The sequence below is a fragment of the Mesoplodon mirus genome, assembly GCF_964341445.2.
Source record: "Mesoplodon mirus genome assembly, chromosome: 5".
Taxonomy (NCBI): Eukaryota; Metazoa; Chordata; class Mammalia; order Artiodactyla; family Ziphiidae; genus Mesoplodon; species Mesoplodon mirus.
Window position 1 is genome coordinate 120,188,518 of NC_138980.1, and position 25,732 is coordinate 120,214,249.

Here is a 25,732-nt window from a genome sequence, read left to right on the forward strand (position 1 = left end):
GTTCATTAACAAGCTCAAGCCTGCCTCAGACAACTTAAAATAACCAATCTTCCTAAACTGATATTTTTCTCTACAAATAACGAACTCTGATATTATCCCAAGAAACAGCTGCTTCAAAAAAAAAATAATAAAATCAACAAATTGACGATCTGGAATTCATAGTACATGAATAACTAACTGATGTTTCCTTTTCAATTCAACAAATCTTCACTACAGGAATAAATGGAAAAAAGGAAAAAAGGAGTTCCTTGCTGTGTGTTATGGGCTGAATTATGTCCTCCTAAAATCCCTATGTGGAACTCCTAACCCCCAATACCTCAGAATGTGACCTTTTTTTGAAGACAGAGTGCTTACAGAGGTCATCAAGTTGAAGTGAGGTCATTAGGGTGGGCCCTAGTTCAATATGACTGGTGTCCCTATGAAAAGGGGAAATCTGGACACAGACACACACACAAAAGGAAGACTGTATCAAGAAACATAAGAAGAAGATGGCCATCTATGAGCCAAGGAGAGAGGCCTGGGAAAGCCTTCCCTCACAGCCCTGAGAAGGAACCAACCCTGCTGGAACCTTGATTTTGGATTTCTAGCCTCCGGAAGTGTAAACCAATAAATTTCTGTTTTTTAAACCACCCAGTCTGTGGTACTTTGTTACATCAGTCCTGGCAAACTAACACAACCCTACTAAAGGGCTCAGTATCTATTTAGAGATGCTTATAAACAAATCACTAAAATACCAAGTAGATTGAAAAGAATGCCTGTGGTAGTATCTGCCAATTTCAAGAGTGTAAATATTCTCACCATGGATGATTCTAAGCTACCAAAGCTTACCTGAAAGAAAATTCCATGGAAATATAACCATCCATTCTCACAAGCCACTACAAGCCAAATCTAGCACAGAGCAAAAACACAGGCATCAGTATTTAATACACAGGTGATTTCAATGTACAGCCAAGGCTAGAATCCCAACTGAAAATTGCAGGACAGCTTCATAAAAGCAATAAGACTGTTAAAATACAGACTATTTTAGAAGACAGATGAGGAGAAAGCACACCACACCACATAAGAATAGCTTAAGAATGGCAAAAAAACAAGTGAAGAATGAAAAAAAGAGCTAATATTTACTGAGCACTTACTATGTTCTATGCACTGTTTTAAACCCATTATATGTATTAACTATCTTAATCCTCACTACTACTCTGTGAAAAAGTTCCATTATTATATACCTGGTTTTGTATAAGAAAACAGAGCCACAGAGAGGTTAATAAGATCCACAGCTAAAAAACGAAAACAAAGACAAAAAACCAAGGAAGCTAGGATTCAAACACAGGTTGTCTGGCCCCAGACTCTGTACTCAGACCACTGTCCTGTGCCATCTCTCATTGTACATGACATGTTTAGAACACAGCAATTAGTCTAGTGCAACTAGAGCCCAGAGAAAGGGACAAGGGACTGGACAGGAGAAAGTGTGCCATACTCCTGGCTTCATGTTACCTTACTTAAGCAATGGGTTTTCAACTCAAACTCTTGTAAAATCAATCAATTTAACCTTCTTGCAAAACTTGTTGTTTAAATACGTCCAATCAAATAGAAAAGTCTGGAAGTGAAAATCTATCTGTAAAACAAAATCACCACCTCTTTATTTATATGTGAAAATACGATTTAGACACAAGGATTGTTTAGCAGGCAACAAGCACCTGTCATCATTCAGGAGCAATTAGCGTGGCCTAGAGCCTCTGAGAAGGAATGCAGGAAAATCATACACATTCCCTAAGCTACAAAGAGAATTCTGGAAGATGAGGCTGCACTCACTAAGCTCCTGGGGCAAAGACAGCACCACACATGAAAAGCCTAATTTTTCCACTTCTGAGGTTAGAGGAAAGACACCTATAAACACTTCACATCACTGAGGCCCCGGGGGACCAATGAATTCCACTACTGTTTCCAACATTTAGCCAGTATTTAACTCTGGAATTGTTCTTTAAAAAAAAAAATGCTTTTTATCTATGTATTTGCAGAGCATTGTAAAATATCAGCATTTTGACAAAGGTAGTATTTTAGTATATAAGATAATGGCAAAACTGAATAAAACACATACCCTTTAAGTAAAATCTTTGCATTGTCAGTACAGAGGGAAAGATAAAGTGAAAGGAAACAAGCAAGCAAGGAGGGAGATAGAGGCTTCTCTCCTTTTACAGGCAAATACTTTAATGCTCACAGGGCCTTGGAACTAACCTAAAGAAGCCCTTTCTTCTGCAGCCCCAGAAAAATGACAGAATGTGTTGAGAGGCTAAGTTCTGTGTCTCTCTGTAGCAATAAGTAGGTGGGAAGGAGGTAGAATATGACAATCAACCTGAAAGCCAGGCTGTTCCCACTGTTCTCCAGAAGTGAGAAGAAATAGGATTTTATTCTGGGTGGGCAATCTCTCGTCTTGCTCAATTTAATCACCCACATGTAAACTCTGTGATATCCGGGGGTTGAGAGTTAAAAGTTACATAAAGACTGTAAAGTATCCTTACCGATACATAAATGACTGCCTGACTTGGCAACCAGGAATTGCTTAAAAGGGGCAGTAATCACTTTATCAAGTACTTCCAAACTCCCAATATTTTAGTCAGAAGCAAACTAGTTTTTACATTCCTACTTGCAAAAATTATATCTCAACAGTATTAAACACCTGTCACTTAGTGGCTTATTGGAACAACACACATTTATTATCTCACAGTTCTGTAGGTCAGAATTCCAACGGTCTCACTGGGCTGAAATCAGGGTATAGACAGGGCTGTGTTCCCTTTCTGAAGGCTCTGGGAGAGAATCTGGTTCCTTGCCCTTTCCAGTTTCTAGAGGCAGTCTACGTTTCTTGACTTGTAGCCTCTTCCTCCAACTTCTGAGCCAAAATGAGTGGGTCAAACACTCACAGCACATCACTCTGACTCTTCTGCCCCCAACCCTTCCACATTTAAAGGACTTGTGATTACTGAGCCCACCTGCATAATCCAGGGTACTCTCCCTACCTTAAAATCAGCTGAGTAGCTCCATTATTTCCCCTCTGTCATTTAACCTCACATATTCACAGGTCCTGGGTTTGGGACAAGGTAATCTTTGGAGACAGAAAGACAGATACATGCATATATGCATACATGCTACTAGACCACCTGTGTCTGATTCCTCACTATAAAAAATTTATAATTTATAAATTACACAGTAATTACTATAATAGTAATTACCTCAAAGGTTTGTTGTGAAGATTACATGAGTTAATATGAGTAATCATCATTGAATACACCTGGTATATAGTAAGAGCTACACTATCTTTTACAAACTCTTTAGAATTTCTTTTTTTTTGGCTGCACTGGGTCTTTGTTGCTGCATGTGGGCTTTCTCTAGTTGCAGCGAGCGGGGGTTACTCTTCGTTGCGGTGCATGGGCTTCTCATTGCAGCGGCTTCTCTTGTTGCAGCACACGGGCCCTAGAGCGTGTGGACTTCAGTAGTTGCAGTGCATGGGCTCAGTAGTTGTGGCTCGCAGGCTCTAGAGTGCAGGCTCAGTAGTTGTGGTGCACGGGCTTAGTTGACCCGCAGCATGTGGGATCTTCCCAGATCTTTGAACCCGTGTCCCCTGCATTGGCAGGCAGATTCTTAACCACTGTGCCCCCAGGGAAGTCCCTACAAACTCTTATTTCATCTTTGTTTAAACTTTTCTCTCGTTGTGCAATGTATTTTCCCAACACCTGTCTAGTTAAGTGTTGCCTATCCTTCTAGGCCTTCTCTTGCATGATGCTTCCCTACATTGCATAAAACTGCATTTGTCTAATACAGCAGCTACTAATCACACGGAGCTACTGAGCACTTGAAATGGGGCTGGTTGGAATTGAAGTGTGCTATAAATGTAAAATACACATTGGATTTCAAAAACTTTGTAAAAAGGAATGTAAAGATTTAATATATAAAAAGGGATGTAACAGTTATGTGTTGGAATGATATTTTGGATATACTGAATTAAATAAAGTATATTATTAAGATTAATTGCACCTGTTTCTTTTTACTTTTTAATGTGGCCACCAAAAATTTTAAATTACATATGTGATTCACATTACATTTCTACTGAGCAGTGTTGCTCTACACAGAAGTATCCTCTCCCTCTCATGTACTCTCTTAGTATTTAGTTTGCTTTCCTATCACACACACTATATAATCTACTTTGTACTGCAGCGATTTGTGTATGTGCTGGCTTTCCAAGTAGACTGGTAGCCTTTAATGGGCAAAGATCATGGATCTTCTAATCTCAAGAAGATCCATGGTAACTGTACAATAACTGTTTGTGAAGCTGAATGGAAAGGGAAACATTATTTAGCTAATGTGTTTTGTATACCTTACCTGATTCATTGTTAACAGGAATGACCAGAAGTCAATCTGTCTTTGAAGCAACTTTTTCTTGGGTTAAATACATGATTAGGATGTACAGCAAATGGCAAAACAAAGTTTCATAAAACAATACTTAGCTTATTACATACAATGCACCCATCTATCTTTGACTCTACACTATTTTATTTCTTTTTTTTAAGTGGTAATTGCAACCCATAAGATTGTTTTCATAGTCTGCTAATGATTTGTGACCACAGCTCAAAAAGCACTGCCTTGATGGGTGGGTCAGGTGCAGGCCTCCCTGGCTGGACACAAACAATCTTAAAGACGTCATGTGATACTCAGCACTCCCCTGATCTCAATGGCCCCACCAGGTAAGGACTAATGCTGTGGTGTGGTCATGGTCCAACATGGCCATCAGGGAAGACACAGAGATCCACTCATCATGAATTCTTCTCTCCACCAGCCTTCCTGTTGGGGCTGGGGGCAATTTAGTACACAATCTAGTACAGAATCTAGTACAGTGTGTTCAGGGCCCATGTCCACTCCCATGAGATGGAGAGCCCAGCTCAGCATGGCCAAGAGAGTTGATCAGAGCTGAAGGTACAAAGTAACAGAAAGAGCTCATGATGGTGCTAAGGGAAAGAGTCCTAAGAACTTGTCAGAGTTTTCTGAGCTGCTGTTGTGTGAAGGGGCTCCCAAGCAAGCCTGGAGAAACGCCATTAACCTCAGCATTATGTATATTAAATCAAATTATATATTGAATCAAATACTAGACAGGTATTTTCTTTAAAAAGGTGAAGGGAGGAGGGGTAAGGAAGGGAAGAGGAAAAGGGAGGTAGGGAAGAAAAACGGTAGAGGGAAAAGGCAAGCCAGGACTTCACAGACTTTTATCGCTCTAGGGATGAAGACTTGGGTTAGTGGTTAAAAAGAATCCACAAAAAGAGGATGGGAGGGAGAAGAACTTCCTGGCCTGAAAATAAGAGATAAGGGAATAATTTCAGAGTAATCAACAAAAATAATAGAAATTAGTAAGAAATCTCCTTTCAGCAGAAAGGTTTGACAGGAAGGAGTCATTGAAAAGACTAATGGATAAGTCTGCAACCACAAAGGCTCCGACATAAGCAAGCCTGGTGGGGAGGCGGGGTGCGCTTTGAACCAAGGTTTTGATTTAAGGTAGACAGTGAAAGGAAGCTTTGTTAGAAGGGAAGAAAGTGAAATGAATCTTTGAACTATGAAGAGGGAAAGGGAAGAAAAATAACTGAAGAGATCCTAAGGACAGATGGCTACCTTTTTTAAGAGTTCAATTAAGGAGATTTTTGTACTTCATATTGCTATTAGGTTATATCTTAATGATGGCAGGAGGTGGACTTATCAACATCAAATAGGACTGGAGATCTAGTGGGCTTTGCCACTAATTACCTTGGTGATCATGTAACTTCAGAATAAAATGTTTTAGTTAATTAGGAGACTTTATGAAATTAAATCTCCAACCCCAAACGAACAGGTGATTTACAAAAATCAAGTAAAAGTAGTAGAACAATTCTGCACATCTCACACAATTGCTTCCCAACTTTCTGTTCAAGCGGACTGGCCCCACCTTGGGAGTTCTCTGTAGTAATCATTCCTCCAGACTGCTCAAATTCTGTTTTTTCCTATTCTACTACTATCAATAAACCTATAACATGTACACCCCATTATTCTTTTAAAATAGAGATATTCCTGAGGATTTACACTCAATGAAAATGCACAAAGACGCTCACTATTTAGATAAACCACACAGCAAACACTCTTGTAGAATATCTATTAATTTATTGTGTTTTAAAATCTGGATTTTCATATATATGAGTTAAAAGTGCTACCCATTAAGGGCTTCCCTGGTGGCACAGTGGTTTAAGAATCCGTCTGCCAATGCAGGGACACGGGTTTGAGCCCTGGTCCAGGAAGATCCCACATGCCGCAGAGCAACTAAGCCCCTGAGCCACAACTACTGAGCCTGCGCTCTAGAGCCTGAGAGCCACAACTACCGAAGCCCGGGCACCTAGAGCCCGTGCTCAGCAACAGGAGAAGCCACCGCAATGAGATGCCCACGCACCACAATGAAGAATAGTGTCCACTCGCTGCAACTAGAGAAAGCCCGCATGCAGCAACAAAGACCCAACGCAGACAAAAATAAATAAATAAATATTTTAAAAAAGTGCTACCCATTAAAAGTTCTAGCTAGAGATGTAAAAACTATCTGCACCAAGAAAACTACTGAAAATACAATGGCATTTCTACCAGAGAAGGAATTAATATAATTTTTAAAAGGAAATCAATATAAAACAGATTTTTAATATATTAAGACTTCCTCTTTAAATGTTTGCCTTGAGACACATTTTCCTACTGTGTATTAGATTTATTTCTGCTGCTTAATCCACTACCATATCTACTACCACAATCAATATTCTAATTTTGAATTTTCTAAATAGTGAAGTGAAATTATTATATAATAAACAGAATGAAACAGAATGGAAAAGGAGCCAACTTTACATTTTATCTTCTACTCTAGAAACAAGGAATAAAGAAAATAAGAAAAACAGAACAGAAAGAGAAAAAAAACAAAAAAAGATTTCCTATGAGCATCACAGTACAAAAAGTTTCAAGTGCCAGAGATGAGGTTGGAACCTTGCTGTCAAATGATAGGAAATTAATATGGTCTTCCCAAAATGAGTTGGCTATCCTCATACATTTAAATACACATTTACCATCATATATCCTGTACGAATTTCCAGCTACTACAACAATCCCTTCACGTTTATAAAACCCAATTCATTTTTCCTAAGAAAAACAAACAGGAAATATTCATTATTCTCCTTATTCCAAAAGTTACTTGTTTAGTCATTCACTCATCAAGCATTTATTAAGTACCTACTATATTCAAGCTACTATAATAGGTCCTGGGGACACAAAAGATTATTATGACACAGTTTCTGCCACGAGCCATCCCTTCTCGGTTTTTTTCTGAGGATACTCTTAATCCAACCCCTCCTTAATATTGTTCTCTCTCCACTGTTCCAACCTTGATTCTCTTTCAATTCCACTTTATACAATCTTTCTCTCCAAACCCCACATCTGTCCTGCCTTAGGCTGCTACACTCACCCTGCCAGGGCAGCCAACCAAACTAGTTTCTTTTCCCTGAGAAAGCCACACTCTCTCAAACCCCCATCAGCCTGGCTATCATTCTCGAGTCTCAATTCTGGCATACTCTTCTGGGAAGCCTCGCTTAACTGCATAGACAAAGCTTCGTGTTCTTATGCTACCAGTGACTCTATAAGACCATAACATTTGGCACTTTTGTTATAACTGTTCATTTCCATGACTACCAGCCCTGTAGACTGTAAGGATCTGGAAGGTAGGGACCTTACTCATTTTTGTATCTTCACCATCTAGTAATAAGCTTGGCACACAATAAATATTTTTAAGAATGAATGAATGAATGAATGGATGGATGAATAATAATGTGCAAATCAGAGGATGGATCAAAAGGTGAGAATCCACTGCAAACATCTATCAATACAAATATTTCTTAGGGATAAGAAAAGAATAATCAATCAGAATTTACTGCCAGCTATCTAAATTAATAAAATAAACTTGAAAGCATAATAAAATACCTCAATTAGAAAGGTCAACTACTATAAAAAATGGAGACGAGCCCAACTCCAGGGAGCTTAAATGCCCTTTCTGGACCTCAAATACATCACCTGTATTTCTCTTAAACTCTGGTTTGGATTTTTTTTCATTCAAGCAATGGTCCTATTTATACTGGATTTAGCTTTAACACTCATACAGAACCTAAATGACAAGAAGCAGATAAACATGACATACACTGCCCCTAAAGTGTGCTCCAGCATGTTTCCCCTACCTCAGTCATTCCTCCTCCACCTTCAAGAATGTTCCCACATCTGGGGCTTCCCTGGTGGCGCAGTGGTTGAGAGTCCGCCTGTCGATGCAGGTGACACGGGTTTGTGCCCCGGTCCGGGAAGATCCCACATGCCGCGGAGCGGCTGGGCCCATGAGCCATGGCCGCTGAGCCTGCGCCTCCGGAGCTTGTGCTCCGCAATGGGAGAGGCCACAACAGTGAGAGGCCCGCGTATCGCAAAAAAAAAAAAAAAAAAAAAAGAATGTTCCCACATCTGCAAGTACATTACTACTACAACTCAGTAGTTTTTCGTAAACCAACCCACTATTTTTTCAACACAAATACCAACTTAAGAATCTTCCTATGCCATAAACATTTATGAAATCACAGGTTTGATTCACTAATTATACATTTTTAATATACCTTAAATAAATATTTAACTATGAAAGTAAAGAATATTTATTTGTGAACTGCTTGGAATTCTATCAAGTAAGTAAACCAAGTGTGACTCGGCTCCACCAGTGGTGGCCAGTGCTCAGAGTCACCCACTCCCAACCTTCCCTGTTCCAGGGCCACTCCTCTTTTGACCTAAGACTCTACACCTGATTTATGCCCTTCTCCAGGCTCTCTGAATTCACTTGGTTTTGAGTTTCCTTCAATTCCTTTCGAATTTTAACTTAAATACTTAATTTTTTTTTTTTTTTGGTAATAAGCAATAAAGGAGAAACTTTATAAAAAGCTAATATGACTTAATCCTCGTGACAGCACTCTGATGGAGGACTGGTAAAACTTCACTACGGTTATTTTTTGTCTGCTCAGATTGTTAATTCACCAAAGAATGGAAGAAGGACTTTCCCCATTGGTTGTGCTTTTAAAAATGTTCTAACATGCTTAAACTTTAGGTGATACCAAAACAAATTTTAAACTGTTTTTAATTATAAAAAATTTGAAAACGGAGTTTTCTTTTTCCCTGAGCCAGACTCACCCCACGTACAAAACTATAGTAAAGATTTGCACATTGGATTATCAACATAATCCAAGTGCTTTTTAAATTTTATTTTAATTAAATTAAAGTAATATCAAGGAAGCAAAGTTCATTCATACTCAGAACAATCTCTAAAATAAGATCTTGATTAGAAGCACTTCTGCTCTGGGAAAGAGGAGTAAACACACCTTTCCCTCTTTCTCCTGCTGAGTACAACTCCCTGGACATTATACATAAAACAAATAGAAGACACTCTGAAAGGCAGACAGAAAGCAGACCAGCAGGGAACTCGAGACCTGAGGAGTGACACAGAGGTGAGTCCCCTGAGTTTACTTTTGCCACATACATCCCAGCCTTGGAGGTGAAGAAGCTGACAATCGGGAGAGGCCAACAGGAGCAGGCAAAAAAGGTCCAACAATCCTGCTCTCCCCAAACACCCAGGAACGGTGCAGCCAAACAAGACAGAAAACTCTCAGACAATAACCACTCTACTCCAGCCAAACACCACAGAAAAAAAATGTGGTCCAACTCCACCCATGCTAGCAAAGGCCAAGGGGGGAACCTAGACTTCCTTTCTCACCAGACTGATAAATGGTATCAACTGGTCACGGTTAGTTTTTAGCCAAGTATAATTTTCTAAATGTCATGCAGCTTCAGAAAATTTTAAGTTAATATTGTAAAAAAAATAACACACACCACTGACCATATCATTTGCAACAGATGGACTACAACTACATATCCCTACCTTGTCCTGGTTCTCTACCTGGCTCTTTATCCCCTCCCTTTATGTTTCTGTCTATCCTTCTTCCTCCAACTCCCAACTACTGACATTCTCCAAACTCTTTGATCTTATCCTTTTCTCTGTACAGTTTTTTTCTTTTATGGGACCTGTTTATTTATTTTTTTTTATCTCAACACTCGCACTAGGCCTCTTCTATCATGCCATTCTTTGCCCAGAGACCCGACTGCCTTCCATTAGGAATCCACACCCCTTTGCTGGATTTTAAGGTCCTTGACTCTCTCTTCCCCCCAACTCTCAACATGAAAGTTCTCCTCCAATCAGAAAAGTCTCCCCACTGTCTTCACACCTCCTCTAATATTTCCGGCCTGTGGGCCGTTTCCACACACACAACATACTGTCCTCCCTCCCCACTACCAATTCAGAGCCCCCTGTCCTGCAAATGCCCCCATGCCAGGCAACCTCCTCCAACAGGCCTTCCTTGGTTATGTCAGGGCCCAGAAAGCTCTCCCTCTCTGACTCAAAGTTGACCATCATCTGCTCTGTCCATCTGACTTGCCTAAAAAATCAGTTTCTTTGAGAACTAGTAAATATTAATATTTGTTTATTGTTTTCTATACCTTTCCTCTTGACCAGTTTTATAAACATATAACATCTCTAAGCTAAAGTGATCTTAACTGCAGTTAATACAGTGCTTAAAATCATTACTTTCCCTTTGTTTCTCTCTATAGAGAGAATGTAAGAATGTATACATTCTTACAACAAATGGAAAAAATAACAATTAATATAGTAAGACTAATTTCCTTAGAACCAAACTGAAATCTATAAACACGCTTTACATAAGTGATCTATAAAATTTTACATAAATTTTACATAAATTATCTATAAAACATAATTCACTGAAGAAAAAATGATAGTTTATCATTATTGAGAAAGAATAACTTTAGCTTAGTACTATCTTTGACTAATAGTTATTCACTCTAAATTATCATACAATACAAATTAATTCTGTATCTAGACAAATAAAAATAAAAGTGAAGCTTTTAGTAGTCTTTAAATTGTTATCCATGGTAATATGAAATGCTTTGGAGACCTCTTGTGGTCAAAGTTAAAAAATACAAAACAAAACAAAAAACCTAATACGTACTTAAAATGGATATTCTGTAATTCCAAGGCATTCTGCCTTTTCTCACAAAGTTTTATTATGTCTTCAGTATTAATAAAATATCAACCACTAAGTGACAAAAACGGCTGGTTTAAATTCAGGTTTATAGTGGAAGAAAAAAAAAAAGGAATTCTAAATCTGAGACTCAAGTACCTACCCATCACTATTTCAAACAAAGAAGAGGATACCACCAGAAACACAAGACAAACTTTTCTCCTTGAAAATTCAATGCTATGTTATTTACTGGTAGTAAATATGGAACAGTTTTGGCAAGCTCTGTTCTTCATACCCTAATTAAAAGCATTCCCAGGCTTCCCTGGTGGCGCAGTGGTTGAGAGTCCGCCTGCCGATGTAGGGAACACGGGTTCGTGCCCCAGTCCGGGAAGATCCCGCATGCCGCAGACCGGCTGGGCCCATGAGCCATGGCCGCTGAGCCTGCGCATCCGGAGCCTGTGCTCCACAACAGGAGAGGCCACAACAGTGAGAGGCCCGCGTACCACACACACACACACAAAAAAAGCATTCCCGATCCCCACTGCTAACTTTTTTTTTCTTTTTTTTTTTTAAACAAGGCTAGGAATTGTATCTCTGGTTGATAAAGGCTAAATTTTATGGATGTTAAAGTGGGCCCACTAGCATTTAGGGAGAAATTAAGGTAGGACCACACTTCACACAGTAAAATAAAAGTGAATTAGAAGTTGAATGTAAAACTTTTTTTAAAATAATAAATCGACTAAAATAAAATAAGTAATTATGCAAGTGTTTTCAGAATAAGGAGAGATATTTCTAAGCATAAAAATAATGGAATGCTACCATTAAGTATGGAGGCTTAATTAGTTCAGGCAGTACACTAAAAATACAGAGAAATAGTGAATTAATATATAATCAAAAATGTTTTTTCAAGAGAGTCAAAAAAAAAAAAAAAAAAAAGGAAATCCCCCAGGGCCAAAAACCGTATGAAAATCATAGCTGTGGATAGGAGATGACACCATAAAGGGCCATGCACAGAGAGTAGAATACGAAGGTCCAACATACTTCTAGTAGGAAGTCCAATGGAGCAGAGGGGAGAGGCAGTATTCAGAAAGATAATGGCTGATGGGAATAACAGAAAAAACAGCTTCCATCTATAGAGAGCTTTCTATGCTGGGTGCTGTTTCAAGCACTTTGCCTTTATTTTAACTTATTTAATCCTCACAGCAATCCTATGAGGTAACACTCTTACTTTCTCTATTTTACAGAAAAGGAAACTGAAGGACAAGATAATTGAGTAATTCAACCAAAGTCACTAAGAGGAAAGCCAATTTTCGAACCCAAACCCTGTGTCACAAGAGCCACACTGCTTGACCGTTTGACTTTTGAATCTCTACTGCTCCATTCTATACCTAGATATAGATCAGCTTTAGACTACACAGAAATGTGGATTGTTTACTGTTTAGTCCATTATGTGAATAAAATAAAAAATTACATGTGGTTAGTAAACACAGAAAAAATTTCATACTCCCAATGCTAACCAGAAAAATACAAATTAAAACAAGACAAAGGCAGTCATCAAATTTGGTAAAACCCACATATGACACCCAAACTATCTTTGGTATGCCAAATGGCTTTTGAATCTCATTTGATGAGTAAACATTTAGGAACATCCCCAGGCGATGCTGCCTGCCAGCCAAAAAATTCCATTTTGGCAATGTCTTTGTGGAATGTTTTAATATTTTATTGAATTTTGCCTTTATTATTTTATAAAAATAAGTGCTTTGTGACCATCTAGAGGGGTGGGATAGGGAGGGAGGGAGGGAGATGCAAGAGGGAGGAGATATGGGGATATATGTATATATATAGCTGATTCACTTTGTTATACAGCAGAAACTAACACAACAATGTAAAGCAATTATACTCCAATAAAGATGTTAAAAAAAAAAAGAAGACTTTCTAGTTAGAATGCTGTGATTATACTGTAGCTAGAATTGAATATATCCAATTTGCTGAGAATGTATAATAATCATAGTATGAGATATGATAATATAGTCTCAAATATTTTGTCTAGTTAAAACAGTGTTTGCCACCAAAATGCGATAATCTATGCCAACTGAAGAATTTCCACTTGTCTAAATTAATTTATACATTTGTCTGTTGGGCATTATATCTTATGTGATAGATTTCTAAATGATGTGCTGTTTCAAAATCTTAATGTGGTCTTCATTTCTAGCTGTTGTTCAGTAGTACTGGTTTGAATCATAGTATTCTACTAAAAATAAATCATAAATTGTGTAAATAAAGCTAAAAAAAATAAGTGGAAATCAGAAAAATGAGAGTGTTGATTCAACTGATCAATTTTAATCTCAATTACATCTAATTTAATCAAATATACACTCAGGTATGAAGGAAAAAATTAACAAAATCAAAGATATAAAATATGGGAAATATAGTTTTAGAAGACTATCTTTAAAATCTTTAGAGATTCTATTAACGTTTTTAGCCCTCCAAAGGCAGCATCCCTTATCAGTCTACTTGTCTGACTTTTAATTAACCAAGTTTGAACACTGTCAGAAAAGGATTAAGAACAAAACAAGGGGAATTCATGCAGAATTTTTCGTCTATCCAATTGGCAGAAATTATTTCAATGATCACTTCCCTTGCTAGCAAGGGCTCAAACAACCTGCCTATACTATAGTGGTAGAAGTATAAATTAATATTACCAATTCTAGCAAGCAATCAAGAGTTTTCTAAATGCTTATACTCTCTAACCAATTAATTCCACTTTCAGGAATTTAGCTTAAGGAAATAATCAGAAATGCACACAAATATTTCTATGCATGGATATTCACCATAGCAATATCTGTAATACTGAAAAAAATGAATACAATCTAACAATAGGGGAATAGATAAATTACTGTATGATCCACTTCTATGACTGAATGTTATGTAGTCATCTTGTCTTCATAAATACTCACTGAAATATTGGCAGATGAAATGATGTTCTCTAGAATTTGCTTCAGATAAATAATCCAGGGAGGGAGAGCATAGAGTTATAGATGAAATGAGATTGGCTGGTTGAGAAATACTGAAGTTGGTTGATGGATTCATGGGGTTCACTAAACTATTCAGTATAATTTCATATACGTTTGAAATTTTCCGTAATAAAGTAAAAAAATACACGGAGAATTTAAAAAAAAAACAATACAAAACTGATTTTGCAACATGAATCAAAGTTTATAAACAAAAAATGATGATACATATACACAGAAATAATACACCAAGATGTTTAACAGTAGTTATCTCTGAGTTATAGCTTTTTACTTTTATGGTTTTTTTTTAACTCTCAACTTTTCCTAAATGAATATGGATTAGTGTTACAATCAGAAAAACATATTTTGAAAGCTACTTTGAAAGAATTTCAAGTCAGATGAAAAAGGAACATTCGACTCGAAGAACAAAGAAACATACAGAACTTCACTGAGTCAATTAATTTGATTTTCCAACTGATTTGTTAACCTATTAAATGTAAATCTTCGTGGGCTCTCCGGCCTAGTCTAAAGTCCAAATTCCTCAATATATAAAGTCCTCTTCACCCGAGCCCCAGCCCACCTTTTCAGTCTCTTCTCCCACCAAACTCCTTGGGTAACAGTACAGAATCTTCTCACCTAGGCACCTTCATGTCTGTCATGCAATACATCATGTTTTGGGAATCCAGGTAGGTCTCTACACATCTGCCTCTCCTGTTGGATTATAAACTCTGCCAGACACATATCACAAGCACATCTTCTCCCTCCATACGCCATGGTGCCTAACACACTGCTTCATAAATAAGAGGAGTGACCATAGATCTAGTAAATTTAACTAGTGGACTCAGCCACAAATTGAAACTTGCAGCACAAATAAGGCATTTCCAAAACTATATAAACTTTCTAAGAAATGATTATCTGCAGAAACTGAAGATTAATTACCAAATAATATCATTTAATAATATCATAAGCCCTTTAATATCAAATAATTTCATTAAATATCATAACCCCCTTTAAAAAGAGCAACTTCTAAAAGCTTTCATTAAGGTGACATTAAGGGTCATTTTGTTTTTCTTTTTCAGAATTTCCACTACTACTGATGAAATATTTTTATAAAGAAAAATCATTTTTAACAACTTTATTATCAGTTTGGGAATCAGATCTAAGTTTCAGAATCAACATGACTTTCCAGCAATGTGCCAACTCACCTAACAGCTGTGGTCTTGTGGATGAGCATCTCTGTTTGCTGTGACAAGTCTGATGGAAGCAGAAGCTCCACTGGCTGCAGGCATAATATCCGAGTTTCTAGCTCTGAACGGGAAGCAGAGTCCTGGAAACTGTCGAACACAACCTCTCCTGTGGCGGGCTGCACTCCCTAAAAACAAAAATATAATGGCACAGAAAAAATATATTTTTCCCCATTATAACTATGACACAGCATTAATAAACGTGGAAATAGTAAAGACGACACTCACAAGTATGTACTTGCATTTCTAAAATGTTTGAAAACCTGTCTGCTTTCCAAGACTCTTAAACAGGAAGTCAGACTCACCAATCTAAACTATGCTAGATGGGATTTTACAGAGACACCCTAAGTCCAACTAAGTCCTGGATCTAACACACCGGACTGAGTGACTGTCACCCTCCTGGGCCTCAGGGTCCTCCTCTGTAACTGGGGATAAACCAGCCTACTTCCCTCATAGAGTTATTGTAAGGGTCAAATCAGAAAACAAATGAACACCTTCTAAGCTATAAAGTACTGTACAAATAGTGGCTGCCATTACTGAGAGTAAGAAGTGATATGTTTCTAGAAACCTGGCCACCAGAGTAGGAGTAAGGTACTATTTCAATATATAAAATTAATAAATAAAAAATATTCGGGGGATGGGAATGTGTCCTGAAGGCGAGGTTTGGGTGGCTCACCACAGCATCCACTACACAGCTTTTCTTTCTGGCATGTTAATTTGTTTATTGGAGTCACATTCCTTTGTTTTTTTTAATTAAAAAGATTTTTTTTTGGCTGCATTGGGTCTCCGTTGCTGAACGCAGATTCTTGGAATCTGACATGTTATCACTTTGGGACCGCTAGCCAGCTGCTCCTGACTTGGCCACATGAAGGCTCAGACTGTCCAGCTCTCTGAACTGAAGAGAACTAATACTATTAGCATATCTCTCACTACCACTAATGCAAGGTATTTCAATGAAGAGTATCAGGAGGACATCTACAAACCCCAGACTGGCATATGCAAGTTCTGAGGAATGGTGGAATAACCCAATGTATCTGGGTGACCTTTGGAGACAGCTGAGACAGAGCTACAACAGGGCAGAGGCTGACACCCAACTCATAGCCCATCTTCTCCAGTCACGCGGCGAACAGGGTCTTGGTGCTCCGGCAGGCTGTCAGGCCTGAGCCTCTGAGGTGGGAGAGCCGAATTCAGGACATTGGTCCACCAGAGACCTCAGAGCGCCACGTAATAACAATCTGTCAGAGCTTTCCCAGAGATCTCCATCTCAACGCTAAGGCCCAGCTCCACTCAATGACCAGCAAGCTCCAATGCTGGGCACCCCATGCCAAACAACTAGCAAGACAGGAACACAACGCCACCCATTAGCAGAGAGGCTGCCTAAACTCATACTAAGTTCACAGACACCCCAAAACATACCACCAGATGCGGTCCTGCCCACCAGAACACAGGCACCAGTCCCCTCCACCAGGAAGCCTACACAACCCACTCAACCAACCTTACCCAATGGGGGCAGACGCCAAAAAAAATGGGAACTACAAACCTGCAGACTGGGAAAAGGACACCCCAAATACAGTAAGTTAAACAAAATGAGAAGACAGAGAAATACAAAGCAGGTGAAGGAGCAAGGTAAAAACCCACGAGACCAAAAAAATGAAGAGGAAATATGGAGTCTACCTGAAAAAGAATTCAGAGTAATGACAGAAAAGATGATCCAAAATCTTGGAAATGGATCAGGAATGAGGAATGAGGAAAATACAAGAAACGTTTAACAAGGACCTAGAAGAACTAAAGAGCAAACAAACAATGATGAACAACACAATAAATGAAATTTTAAATTCTCTAGAAGGAATCAATAGCAGAATAACTCAGGCAGAAGAACAGATAAGTGACCTGGAAGACAAAATAGTGGAAATAACTACCACAGAGCAGAATAAACAAAAAAGAATGAAAAGAACTGAGGACAGTCTCAGAGAGCTCTGGGACAACATAAAACGCACCATAATTTGAATTATAGGGGTCCCACAAGAAGAAGAGAAAAAGAAAGGAAATAAGAAAATATTTGAAGAGATTATAGTTGAAAACTTCCTTAATATGGGAAAGGAAATAGTCAATAAAGCCCAGGAAGCGCAGACAGTCCCATACAGGAGAAATCCAAAGAGAAACACTTGAAGACACATATTAATCAAACTATCAAAAGTTAAATACAAAGAAAATATATTAAAAGCAGCAAGGGAAAAGCAACAAATAACATACAAGGGAATCCCCATAAGGTTAACAGTTGATCTTTCAGCAGAAACTCCGCAAGCCAGAAGGGAGTGGCAGGACATATTTAAACGGATGAAAAGGAAAAAGATTACTGTACCCAGCAGGGATCTCATTCAGGTTCAAGAGAGAAATTAAAGCCTTTACAGACAAGCAAAAGCTAAGAGAATTCAGCACTACCAAACCCGCTTTACAACAAATGCTAAAGGAACTTCTCTAGGCAGGAAACACAAGAGAAGGAAAAGACCTACAATAGCAAACCCAAAACATTTAAAATGGTAACAGGAACATATGTATCAATAATTACCTTAAATGTAAATGGATTAAATGCTCCAACCAAAAGACACAGACTGGATGAATGGATACAAAAACAAGACCTGTACATATGCTGTCTACAAGAGACCCACTTCAGACCTAGGGACATATACAGACTGAAAGTGAGGGGATGGAAAAAGATATTCAATGCAAATGGAAATCAAAGAAAAGCTGGAGTAGCAATTCTCATATCAGACATGATAGACTTTAAAATAAAGAATACTGGGCTTCCCTGGTGGCGCAGTGGTTGAGAATCTGCCTGCCAATGCATGGGACATGGGTTTGAGCTCTGGTCTCGGAAGATCCCACATGCTGCGGAGCAACTAGGCCCGTGAGCCACAACTACTGAGCTCGCGCGTCTGGAGATTGTGCTCCACAAGAAGAGAGGCCGCGACAGTGAGAGGCCTGTGCACCACGATGAAGAGTGGCCCCTGCTCATCACAACTAGAGAAAGCCCTCGCACAGAAACGAAGACCCAAAGCAGCCAAAAATAATAAATAAATAAATAAATAAATAAATAAAAATAAAGACTATTACAAGAGACAAATAAGGACACTACATAATGATCAAGGGATTAATTCAAGAAGATATAACAATTGTAAATATTTACGCACGCAACATAGGAGCACCTCAATACATAAGGTGCTGTATATGCTAACAGTCATAAAAGGGGAAATCAACAGTAACATAATCATAGTATGGGACTTTAACACCCCACTTTCACCAATGGACAGATTATCCAAAACGAAAATAAATAAGGAAACACAAGCTTTAAATGACACATTAAACAAGATGGATTTAAATGATAATTATAGGACATTCCATCCAAAAACAACAGAATACACATTCTTCTCAAGTGCTCATAGAACATTTTCCAGGATAGATCATATCTTGGGTCACAAATCAAGCCTTGGTAAATTTAAGAACACTGAAATAGTATCAATTATCTTTTCCGACCACAATGCTATAAAACGAGATATCATTACAGGCAAAAAACTGTAAAAAATACAAACACATGGAGGCTAAACAATGTACTACTAAATAACCAAGAGATCACTCAAGATATCAAAGAGGAAATCAAAAAATACCTAGAAACATATGACAATGAAAACAGGACAACCCAAAACCTATGGGATGCAGCAAAAACAGTTCTAAGAGGGAAGTTTATAGCAATACAATCCTACCTCAAGAAACAAGAAAAATCTCAAATAAACAACATAACCTTACACCTAAAGTAATTAGAGAAAGAAAAACCCCCAAAGTTAGCAGAAGGAGAGAAATCATAAAGATCACATCAGAAATACATGAAAAAGAAATGAAGGAAATGATACCAAAGATCAATAAAACTAAAAGCTAGTTCTTTGAGAAGATAAACAAAATTGATAAACCATTAGCCAGACTCATCAAGAAGAAAAGGGAGAGGACTCAAATCAACAGAATTAGAAATGAAAAAGGAGAAGTAACAACTGACACTGCAGAAATACAAAGGATCATGAGAGATTACGACAAGCAACTCTATGTCAATAAAATGGACAACCTGGAAGAAATGGACAAATTCTTAGAAAAGCACAACCTTCCAACACTGAACCAGGAAGAAACAGAAAATATAAACAGACCAATCACAAGCACTGAAATTGGAAACTGTGATTAAAAATCTTCCAACAAACAAAAGCCCAGGACCAGATGGCTTCACAGGTGAATTCTATCAAACATTTAGAGAAGAGCTAACACCTATCATTCTGAAAACTCTTCCAAAACAAAGGAGAAGGAGGAACACTCCCAAACTCATTCTATGAGGCCACCATCACCCTCATATGAAAGCCAGACAAAGATATCACAAAAAAAGAAAACTACAGGCCATCTGTCACTGATGAAGATAGATGCAAAAATCCTCAACAAAATACTAGCAAACAGAATCCAACAGCACATTAAAAGGATCATACACTCTGATCAAGTGGAGTTTGTCCCAGGAATGCAAGGATTCTTCAATATACACAAATCAATCAATGTGATAAACCATATTATCAAATTGAAGGAGAAAAACCATATGATCATCTCAATAGATGCAGAAAAAGCTTTTGACAAAATTCAACACCCACTTATGATAAAAACCCTCCAGAAAGTAGGCATAGAGGGAACTTACCCCAACATAATAAAGGCCATATATGACAAACCCACAGCCAACATCATTCTCAATGGTGAAAAACTGAAACCATTTCCTCTAAGATCAGGAACAAGACAAGGTTGCCCACTCTCACCATTATTATTCAACACAGTTTGGAAGTTTTAGCCACAGCAATCAGAGACGAAAAAGAAAAAAAGGAATCCAATTGGAAAAGAAGTAAAACTGTCAGTTTTCAGATGACATGATACTATTCATAGAGAATCCTAAAGATGCTACCAGAAAACTACTAGAGCTAATCAATGAATCGGGTAAAGTAGCAGGATACAAAATAATGCACAGAAATCTCTTGCATTCTTATACACTAATGATGACAAATCTGAAAGAGAAATTAAGGAAAGACTCCCATTTACCACTGCAACAACCAAAAAAACCCAAAATACCTAGGAATAAACCTATCTAAGGAGACAAAAAACCTGTATGCAGAAAACTATAAGACACTGATGAAAGAAATTAAAGACGATACAAACAGATGGAGATATACACCATGTTCTTGGATTGGAAGAATCAACATCGTGAGAAGGACTATACTACCCAAAGCAATCTACAGGTTCAGTGCAGTCCCTATCAAACTACCAATGGCATTTTTCACAGAACCAGAACAAAAATGACCCCGAAGAGCCAAAGCAATCTTGAGTAAGAAAATGGAGCTGGAGAAATCAGACTCCTTGACTTCAGACTACACTACAAAGCTACAGTAATCAAGACAGTATGGTACTGGCACAAAAACAGAAATATAGATTAATGGAACAAGATAGAAAGCCCGAAGATAAACCCGCACACATATGGTCACCTTATTTTTGATAAAGCAGGCAAGAATATAGAATGGAGAAAAGACAGCCTTTTCAATAAGTGGTGCTGGGAAAACTGGACAGCTACGTGTAAAAGAATGAAATTAGAACACTCCCTAACACCATACACTAAAATAAACTCAAAATGGATTGAAGACCTAAATGTAAGGCCAGACACTATAAAACTCTTAGAAGAAAACATAAGCAGAAGACTCTATGACATAAATCACAGCAAGATCCTTTTTGACCCACCTCCTACAGAAAGGAAAATAAAAACAAAAATAAACACATGGGACCTAATGAAACTTAAAAGCTTTTGCACAGCAAAGGAAACCATAAACAAAACGAAAAGACAACCCTCAGAATGGGAGAAAATATTTGTAAATGAAGTAACTGACAAAGGATTAATCTCCAAAATATACAAGCAGCCCATGCAGGTCAATATGAAAAAAGCAAACAACCCATTCGAAAAATGGGCAGAAGACCTAAATAGACATTTCTCCAAAGATATACAGATTGCCAACAAACACATGAAAGGATGCTCAACATCATTAATCATTAGAGAAATGCAAATCAAAACTACAATGAGGTATCACCTCACACTGGTCAGAAGGGCCATCACAAAAAGTCTACAAACAGGGGCTTCCCTGGTGGCGCAGTGGTTGAGAGTCCGCCTGCCGATGCAGGGGACATGGGTTTGTGCCCCGGTCCGGGAAGATCCCACAAGCCACGGAGCAGCTGGGCCCGTGAGCCATGGCCGCTGAGCCTGCGCGTCCGGAGCCTATGCCCCGCAACGGGAGAGGCCACAGCAGTGAGAGACCCGCGTACCACAAAACAAAAACAAAAACAAAAACAAAAAAGTCTACAAACAATAAATGTTGGAGAGGGTGTGGAGAAAAGGGAACCCTCTTGCACTGTTGGTGAGAATGTAAATTGATACAGCTACTAGGGAGGACAGTATGGAGGTTCCTTAAAAAGCTAAAAATAGAACTACCATATGACCCAGCAATCCCACTACTGGGCATATACCCTGAGAAAACCATAATTCAAAAAGAGACATGTGCCCCAATGTTCATTGCAGCACTATTTACAATAGTCAGGACATGGAAGCAACCTAAGTGTCCATCGATAGATGAATGGATAAAGAAGATGTGGCACATATATACAACGGAATATTACTCAGCCATAAAAAGAAACGAAACTGAGTTATTTGTAGTGAGGTGGATGGACCTATAGTCTGTCATACAGAGTAAAGTAAGTCAGAAAAAGAAAAATAAACACTGTATGCTAACACATATATATGGAATCTAAAAAATAAAAAAAGATTCTGAAGAACCTAGGGGCAGGACTGGAATAATGATGTAGACATGGAGAGTGTACTTGAGGACACGTGGAGAGGGAGGGGTGGGCTGGGACAAGGTGAGAGAGTGGCATGGACATCTATACATTACCAAATGTAAAACAGATAGCTAGTGGGAAGCAGCCGTGTAGCACAGGGAGATCAGCTCGGTGCTTTGTGTTCACCTAGAGAGGTGGGATAGGGAGGGTGGGAGGGAGACGCAAGAGGGAGGGGATATGGGGATATATGTATACATACGGCTGATTCACTTTGTTATACAGCAGAAGCTAACGCACCAATGTAGAGCAATTATACTCCAATAAAGGCGTTGAAGAAATAAAAAGTATAATTTTTGCACAAACAAATCAAATATAACAAACCTTGATAAACACTATGTACATAGTTTATCCAGGGAAACAACTATGATAACTAAAAGCCATCTCCATCACCTCAAGCCAATAACAGCCAAGATAACCTGGAAAAGATCATAGTTTGGAAGAAAAGAAAAAGATTAAGTAATTTACTCAAGGTCGAGGGGCAATAAAGTGGTGGAGGCAAGATTCACATAGTCTGACTCCACAAGCCACACTCTTACTCACTACTGACAATTACGAAAGGGATGGGGCCAGTTACAGACTGCATGAGCTAACAGGAGGAAAAACAACCAGTCCCTACACTCATGGACGACTGGTGGAAAGTCAACTGACACAGCCTCTCCAGAAAACTGCCTGACATTTTCTAAGAAAGCTGAAAACATCCACATCTTATAACTCAGCAATTCCTCCCCTACCTATATACTCTTGAGAAACTCAGGCACATATATAAGGCATGTGCAAAAAGGTTGATAGTGTATCCTTTGTACAAGCAAAAATTGCAAAGAATCCACAAGAATGAAAAAACTGTAAAATGAAATACAATGTAGCAATGACAACAAGAAAACTACTAAGGTAACACATGTAATATCTGATAAATCCCATGTACAAAATGGTAAACAAAGAAGCAAGACCCAAAAGGTTACATACAATATATTTACGTTTATATACTTTTTAAGGTAGTAAAACTGTATCTAAAAGCAAGGGAATTATTACCTTAAAGTCTGGATTATGGTTACCTCCAGAGGGAAGGGGCCCTTCTGAGAGCAGTGCTGTATTTCCTAACCTGGCTGGTTGTCTCATATTACACTGTAAATTTCTGTTTTATGCATTTTTTTCCTCGATTATTTTATAACTTTTTAAAAAATCACTCATTTTTGGCTCAAGGAAGTTCCTTAATTCTAGCCCAGAGGCCTTCTCTAGTGGCCAGATAGCTGGACTGTAAGTACATTAGCATACATATATAAGTTTATCTCCCAATCTACAACCAAATTTTTAAAAAAGCTATTAACAGAAGTTCAAGTAATAAATTTATCAGCCAGATAAATTCCCCTCTGCTTTTTTAAATCAGAGAAATGGTCTACATCGTAAAACCTGCAACATCTACTACTCTGTGTGATATGTAACATTGATAAACCCATAGTCAGTCTGCATAAAGCTGTGCATTGCCCAGCCTGAAGGTAGCGGGCCTGATGGCAGTGGCACTACAACACAAAAGCCTTTGATTTCAGAGTAACTACCAGAATCCAAAGGATGACTCCTAGGTAGTGATTGGGGAACATGTGACACTCACCACAACAGGGAAAAACCCAGCAAGAATAGGGTAAAGGAAGATGAGATCCATTTCAGCCACACTGAATTTGAGTGCCTTGTCCAATGAAGAGTTGGAAGCAAGAGCCTGGAGCTCAGAAGAGAGGTGCAGCCTGGACCAGACCTCTGGATGTCATCAGCCCAAAAGTGGTTGGTGAGGTAAAGAATGGGTCCCGGGCTTCCCTGGTGGCACAGTCGTTGAGAGTCTGCCTGCTGATGCAGGGGACATGGGTTCGTGTCCCGGTCCGGGAAGATCCCACATGCCACGGAGCGGCTTGGCCCGTGAGCCATGGCCGCCGATCCTGCGCGTCCGGAGCCTGTGCTCCGCAACGGGAGAGGCCACAACAGTGAGAGGCCCGCATACCGCAAAAAAAAAAAAAAAAAAAAGAATGGGTCCCAAGAAAATGCCTGAGATGCAAACTATCATTTTTTTTTTTTTTTTTTGCATGCTAGTTCACACACTACGGTTAACTCTGGCAGTAGGCCAGAGCGTATGTCTAACTGCACAAAGTAGGAGCTGTATACTATCAACTCTGCTCCTTAGACTGAGTTCCAGGTAAATATAAAATAGCACATTACATCTGATAAAGCTTAAAAGCAAGTAACCTTACTATTTGTAGGTAGGTTCAATTGCCTGCAGCTAGATAAAAAGTGCTTCTCAAGGGTAAAAAAATCATTTAGGGCCATCCAACAGTAATGCAAACTCCCAGAGAGAAAGGCTTACTGATTAAGCAAATGTCAAGTTAGCACAAAGTTATGCAGTCAGAATGAGGTATCAAAAGGTACTTTGGAGACATCTGGGTTGTAAGAATTTTTGTTGATATGGTAGCTGGTTGCAGAAGTTTGTAAAAAACAAAGAGAATGAGTTATTATTAGGCAAAGGGTCCTACTTGTGCTTAACAGAACAAGGGAGTCTAATAGTTCCAAAGGGCCCTTAAACCTAAGATTGTAAGCAGAGTCCAAGTAAGTCTATAAATGGGCAAATCTGCTCACAAATTGCCAGAAGGCAAGATCAATAAAACTATGATTCACAAATTATACTTACCTGGAAGACTGGTTATAAATATTCCTAATCCTTATTAAAAAGAGAGTTTTGTACTAGCCAGCTATCATTTCCCTTTAACTCTCGAACTTTCCTCTGAACTAGATATGCCAATCCCATAATCATTTGTGTTTAACTTCAAATCCCTAGAGGAAATTTGTAAAACCCTTTGTTATCCATGCATGTGTTGACTTTTATTCTGCTGTCTGTACACTGTCCACATGCACGCCTGTCACTGGGTCTATCTTCAACCCTAAACTGCTAGAGCCCATGGACAGAAACTATCTGGATCCCTCCATAGCACAGAGGGCCAAGTAGCCACCTGAGAAAATTATAACTAGTAATTTAACATATAAAATTAGGAGGAAAATGTTTTTCTAGTATAATTACTTGAGGACACAACCCATCAGATAGCCTCATTATAAACCATACATGATTACTCATATTTAAAGATTCCTTGAACATCTATCATTCGTTCTTTTTTTTTTAATTAATTTATTTATTTATTTATTTTTGGCTGTGTTGGATCTTCATTGCTGTGCACAGCCTTTCTCTACTGGTGGCGAGCGGGGGCTACTCTTCGTTGTGGTGCACGGGCTTTTCATTGCGGTGGCTTCTCTTGTTGCAGAGCACAGGCTCTAGGTGCACAGGCTCAGTAGTTGTGGTTCGCGGGCTCTAGAGCGCAGGCTCAACAGTTGTGGCTCACGGGCTTAGCTGCTC

General features: G+C 38.6%; 1 protein-coding gene across 1 annotated transcript in view; it reads right to left on the reverse strand.

Moving 5' to 3' along the window:
- MSH3 (mutS homolog 3) overlaps positions 1-25,732 on the reverse strand; it is a gene marked incomplete at its 5' end in the record, with an annotated part of 184,343 nt that overhangs the window by 138,581 nt on the left and 20,030 nt on the right. The window contains 1 exon segment of the mRNA XM_082624087.1: positions 15,361-15,527. Within this exon segment, the coding sequence (XP_082480213.1) occupies positions 15,361-15,527 (167 nt within the window).